This window comes from Stegostoma tigrinum, chromosome 44 (assembly GCF_030684315.1).
Source record: "Stegostoma tigrinum isolate sSteTig4 chromosome 44, sSteTig4.hap1, whole genome shotgun sequence".
In the NCBI taxonomy this organism is placed as follows: domain Eukaryota; kingdom Metazoa; phylum Chordata; class Chondrichthyes; order Orectolobiformes; family Stegostomatidae; genus Stegostoma; species Stegostoma tigrinum.
This window is the reverse complement of record NC_081397.1, coordinates 13,829,093-13,834,834: the sequence shown is the minus strand read 5'-3', so window position 1 is coordinate 13,834,834 and position 5,742 is coordinate 13,829,093. Positions and strand designations below refer to the sequence as shown.

The 5,742-nt window shown below is 45.6% G+C and overlaps 2 protein-coding genes across 2 annotated transcripts; both read right to left on the bottom strand.

Moving 5' to 3' along the window:
- Nucleotides 1-1,428: 1,428 nt before the first annotated feature.
- Nucleotides 1,429-1,910, bottom strand: LOC132207152 (histone H2AX-like). The gene is made up of 2 exons (XM_059642327.1): nucleotides 1,867-1,910; nucleotides 1,429-1,742 (listed from the first exon to the last, which is right to left on the bottom strand). The coding sequence occupies exons 1-2, from the start codon at nucleotides 1,908-1,910 to the stop codon at nucleotides 1,451-1,453; spliced, it is 336 nt and encodes a 111-aa protein (XP_059498310.1). The 3' UTR covers nucleotides 1,429-1,450.
- A 1,106-nt stretch (nucleotides 1,911-3,016) lies between these two features.
- Nucleotides 3,017-3,408, bottom strand: LOC132207218 (late histone H2B.L4-like). Its single transcript, XM_059642449.1, has one exon. The coding sequence runs from the start codon at nucleotides 3,395-3,397 to the stop codon at nucleotides 3,017-3,019; it is 381 nt and encodes a 126-aa protein (XP_059498432.1). The 5' UTR covers nucleotides 3,398-3,408.
- Between the last annotated feature and the right edge of the window lie 2,334 nt (nucleotides 3,409-5,742).

The window sequence follows — 5,742 nt, the reverse complement described above, 5'->3', positions numbered from 1 at the left end:
ATGATTTTCTAAACCTCTAGAGAAGGTCACTTCAGCTGCCGAGGTTCCAGGGGTGAACAAAAAAAAAAGCCCCAGCTTATTCAACCTCTCCGAACAGCTCAAATCCTCAACCCTGGCAACATCCTTGTCAATCTTTTCTGAGCCATTTCTAGTTTCACAACATCCTTTGTGTAGCAGGGAGACCAGAATTACACACAGTATTGCAAGAGTGGCCAAACAGATGTCCTGTCCAGATGCAACATGACCTCCGAACTCCCATACTCCATGCACTGACCAATACAGACAGGCATACCAAATACCTTCTTCACTATCCCATCTACTTACAATTCCACTTTCAAGGAACTATTAATCTGCACTGCAACGCCTCTTTGTTCAGGAACATTCCCCATCATGGTGTGCAAGTTCTGGCCTGATTTGGCTTTCTGAAAAAAAGCACCTCACAATTATTTGATGAAAACTCCATCTGGCTGCATTTGAGTTCATTCCACAAATTAACAGTTTCTCCAATTCCATACTAAATTGTTACGACTTTCAAATCTCAATTGTCTAAATATAAACATAAAAGAGAATTGCAAATGAAACAAAGCTCTTGGCTTCATTCACTCCCATCTCACCGTTGGGTGCAGGTCTCACATTGACTATTTCCTTGTGATTGCATGTGATATGATACAGTGCCCCCTAGGGAGCATTTCAAACAGTGTAACATTAAATTGCAAAAGGATATCGAAGCCTGTCATTCACACTCATATTTAGTATCCTATATATAAACCACGGCAATCCACTCGATTAAATTCTACCCATAAGCATTGGTATCAGTCATCCTAGAATGGAATCGCCAGAACCATCGATTAGATGCTCGTTTGTTTTAAATACTCGTTTCAGCTTATTCATCAAAAAAAAACCCAATGTTGAAATAAAACAAATTGAACAATCTCAAATCTTTAAAAATCAAACATTCAACACAAAATACAGCACACGGTCAACAACTGCTTAAGTGGTAAACGGGCAGCCTCCATTCCCCCTTCAGAGCCACCACAACCTTACATTGAGAACGGAGACCCGAGAAGAGGAAAAACAGCACAGGCGGAAGGGCTACCGTACCACAGATAGTTTTATCTGGTCGAATGCATATTTTCAAGGGATACTGAATTGTTTTACGGCTTCCAGGGTTATTATTTCCCGATTTCTAAACTTGTTGCTATTCCTCTAACAGTGTCAGATCTTTCCAATACAATTACAGGAAACTACCTCATGGATACATTCCGTCCGGGCGGATAATAGCTCAATAACACTAACAATAATGGCAGGGTGAGTATTGTGTTACCAGTCTCCCAGTAATACAGAGGACATTAAAATTAACTCGGCTGTGGTGAGGGTCCAGTTTCTTTCACTGATGTTGTGGGTGGCTCTTAAAAGAGCCTTTGGATTGTCAAGTTACAGAACGGTCTCTTCACTTTTTAGTGGCGCCCCCAGCGGCGGTTTTCTTGGGCAGCAGCACGGCCTGAATATTAGGCAGCACCCCGCCCTGAGCGATGGTCACCCCTCCCAGCAGCTTGTTGAGCTCCTCGTCGTTGCGCACGGCCAACTGGAGGTGCCTGGGGATGATGCGGGTCTTCTTGTTGTCCCGGGCCGCGTTACCGGCCAGCTCGAGGATTTCAGCCGTCAGGTACTCGAGCACCGCAGCCAGATAGACCGGCGCTCCGGCACCCACACGCTCAGCGTAGTTACCCTTTCTCAGGAGCCTGTGAGCTCAAGCAAACCAGTAATAGAGACAATGTCTCAGCTTCTTTCAATGAAGTTGTGGGTGGCTCTTAGAAGAGCCTTTGGGTTTTGGATGTGTTATCTCAGCAGAATGTGGTGTCTCACTTGGAGCTGGTGTTCTTGCTCACCGCCTTTTTACTATCTTTCATCGTGAAACTTGATTCTGCAGGTTTTCTGCCGGGCCTTGTGTTCACTGCCCTTGTGGAGAAAAGGTTCAGTTCCAGATCCAGTTGGGGGCGGGAGTTAGCTGGAGGCGGAGCTGGACATTTCTCTGCCTGTCACTCAGTTGCCTGCCCGGGCCGCCTCTCACTCTCTGTCAGCTCTTTCTCAGTCAGGTCGGGGCGGGCTATATAAAAAAGGAAGGTGAGGCACCTCGGGTCTTATTCGGCAGCGATTGGAGTGAAGAAGCGTGATGTCTGGAAGAGGGAAGGGAGGTAAAGGCCTGGGAAAGGGCGGAGCGAAGCGGCACCGCAAAGTGCTCCGTGATAACATCCAGGGCATCACGAAACCAGCCATCCGGCGCCTGGCTCGCCGTGGCGGGGTCAAGCGCATCTCGGGCTTGATCTACGAGGAGACCCGCGGGGTGCTGAAGGTTTTCCTGGAGAATGTGATCAGGGATGCGGTGACCTACACTGAGCACGCCAAGCGCAAGACGGTGACTGCCATGGATGTGGTGTACGCTCTGAAACGCCAGGGCCGCACTCTGTATGGATTCGGCGGCTGAGCAAATCGTCCCTTTTCCAGCGAACCCAAAGGCTCTTTTCAGAGCCACCCAAACCCTCGAAAGAGAGCGGAGACCGGAGGATAGCCTTGAATATTTCACACTTGCTATCGCAATTCAGCAGCTGCTCTGGCTTTATCTCGGTTCATTGTAAAATTAACAACAGCAAGTAGATTGTAAAATCTATTCATGGGATTCGATGTTAATTATGTTTCCCGGGGTCATCAAGTGTGAAAGAGGAACTTGGAAAAAAAATGGAAGTTGTTGATACATGATGCATTGGAGATAATTATGCTCTTTGCAGATACAGGGAAACGAGACAGGGTATGGCTGCAACCTAAAATAAAGGGCAGATGAGGGACCACACATCAAGTTCTAAAACAATTACATTATTTTTAAAAAGCCGACTGACATTACTAATACATACCGAAAATCATTTGCAAAAAGTTGGTTCAGCTGTTTCAGCGAAGTTGTGGGTGGCTCTGAAAAGAGCCGTTGGGTTTTGGATGTGTTTTCTCAGCACAATGTGGGGTCTCACTTGGAGCTGGTGTACTTGGTCACCGCCTTTGTACCCTCCGACACGGCGTGTTTGGCCAGCTCCCCGGGCAGCAGCAGCCGCACCGCGGTCTGGATCTCCCGGGAGCTGATGGTGCTGCGCTTGTTGTAATGGGCCAGGCGGGAAGCCTCCCCCGCGATACGCTCGAAAATATCGCTGACGAACGAGTTCATGATGCTCATGGCCTTGGAGGAGATGCCGGTGTCGGGGTGAACCTGCTTCATCACTTTGTAGATATAGATGGCGTAACTTTCTTTCCTGGACTTTCTCCTCTTCTTACCGCCTTTCGCTGGCGCCTTCTTGATGATTTTCTTGGCGCCCTTCTTGGAAGTTGCCTGCGCTTTCTTCTCATCTGCCATCGTGACGGTCACTTTCAGACACAGAATAAGCGAAAACGGGCTCGGAGCTCGCTTTTTATAGCCTTACCGCGTCAGCAATGCTAATGAGGGATGGGGGAAAGTCTTGTTCATGATTGGACAGTTAAAAAGAATGTCGGAGCATGACATCATCCTCGCTGTGATTGGTTAGTTTATGGAGACAATGCGGATCTATCAGGATCTTCAATGAAATGCGAGACACAAACCAAATTCTGTACACGGAACAAACTCCGAGCTCACTCGCAAATCAACCGGTTATTGTCAGTTAATGATATCTTGAACACAGTATCTGAGAGATTTTAATTGTGGCAGTGTGTTTTGTTCTACTCAAAGTAATCTTTCTGTGTAATATTATTTTATTTCATCTCTCTCTGAGTTCCGCAGGACACTTGTGTCATTGAGAGATTCAGGTTTATTGAAGGATAGTTTTGTCCAATATCTGTCAGTCTCTCCTATGTGAAAATGCGAGTGCTGTTATCTATCCGTCCCTGTCTGTTTATGCAGTGTGAATGATTATCACTCTCTCACAATCTGTTCCTGTCATACAGTCATAGAGATGTACAGCACTCTTGGGTCCACCTCGACCATAATAATCAGATATCGTAAATTAATCTAGTCCCATTTACCAGCATTTAGCCGATACCACTCTGAACCCTTCCTAATCTTGTGCCCATCCAGAAGCCATTTAAATGTTGTCATTGTCGTATCCTCCACCACGTCCTTTGGCAGTTCAATCCAGTTATGCACCACTCGCTGCTAGCTATTGTTGCCCACCTTAGGTTGCTCTTCAACATTTCACCTCTCCACTTAAACCCATGCCCTCGAGTTATGGATTCCTCTACTCTGGGCAAAAGAACTTGATTATTCACCCTATCCATGCTGCTCATAATTTTATAATCTTCTGGAAGGTCACCACTCGGCCTCCAACACTCCGTGGAAAACAAGCCCCTACAAACCCTGTCTCTTCAGTCTTTCCCCAAAGGCCAAGTCTCCAACCGTAGCAACAATCTTTTAAACATTTTCTGAACTCTTTCAAGTTTAAAAACCTCTTCCCATTTTAAGGGGACACCAGACCCGAATGCATTTTCTCAGAAGCTGAACCAATGTTCTGTACATTCATAACATGACCTCCCAAACCACACATTCAATGCACTGACCAATAAAGGCAAGTGTATCAAACACCTTCTTTGCTGACCTGTCTATCTGTAATTCCATTGCAAGGAGCTATGAACCTGCACTCGAAGACCCTTTGGTTTGGCTTCCCTGGAGCTTCTCTGGAGTCTGCCAGTCCTGCCCTGATTTTCCCTAACAAAATGTAGCACTTCATGTTTGTCAAGATTAAACTCCATCTGACAATCCACAGCCCATTGCTCCTTTTGATCAAGGTCCCATTGTAGTCTGAGGTCATTCAGCATGGAGAAAGGCCCTTCAGGTCAAATTGGTTCATGCTGACCACAGTGCTGATTCAGCTGGTTCCAATTGCCTGAATTTGGTCTATGTCCCTCTAAGCCCTTGCTATTCAAATGTTTTTTTCAATGTTCCTATTGTACCTGCCTCAACCACTTTCACTGATTCCACATATGCACCACTCTCTCATGTCCTTCTTAATCCTTTGCCCTCTAGTTTTCAATTCCCTATTCTTGCAGAAAAAATACACTGTATGCATTCATCCTAACTGTCCTCTGATGATGTAACACACATCAATAAGGTCATACCTCATTCTCCTCTGTTCCAAGGAATAAAGTACTCTCCTGGCTTACCTCTCCCTATAACTGAGGCCTCCTTGCCCTGGCAACATCCTCGTAAATCTTATTTGCACACTTTCCAGTTTAAAAATGACTTTCCTTTAACAGGATGACCAAAACTGTACATTATCCTCCAAATGTGGCCTTACCAGCAACTTCTACAACTGTAACGTAACTCTTATACTCAATGTTCCAACCAATAAAGGCCAGCATGTCAAATGCTTTCTTCACCACCCTGTCCACTTGTGGCATCACTTTCAATGAGCCATGTACTTGTATTCCAAGGTGCCTCAGTTCCACAACACTCCTCAGGACCTGAACACTTCCTGTGCAAGTCCTACCTTGGTTTGACTTCCAAAGTGCAAAACCTCACACTTCTCTGTGTTGAATTGCATTTTCCAATCCTCAGCTCACTTACCCATCTGATCAAGATCCTTCTGTTATTTTTGACAAACTTCCTCGCTATTAACAATGCCTCTCAATATTGTGTCATTGGCAAACTTACTCATCATACCTTGTACATTGACATCCAGATCATTTATGTAAATGACACATAACTAACGTCTCAGCACAGACTCCGTG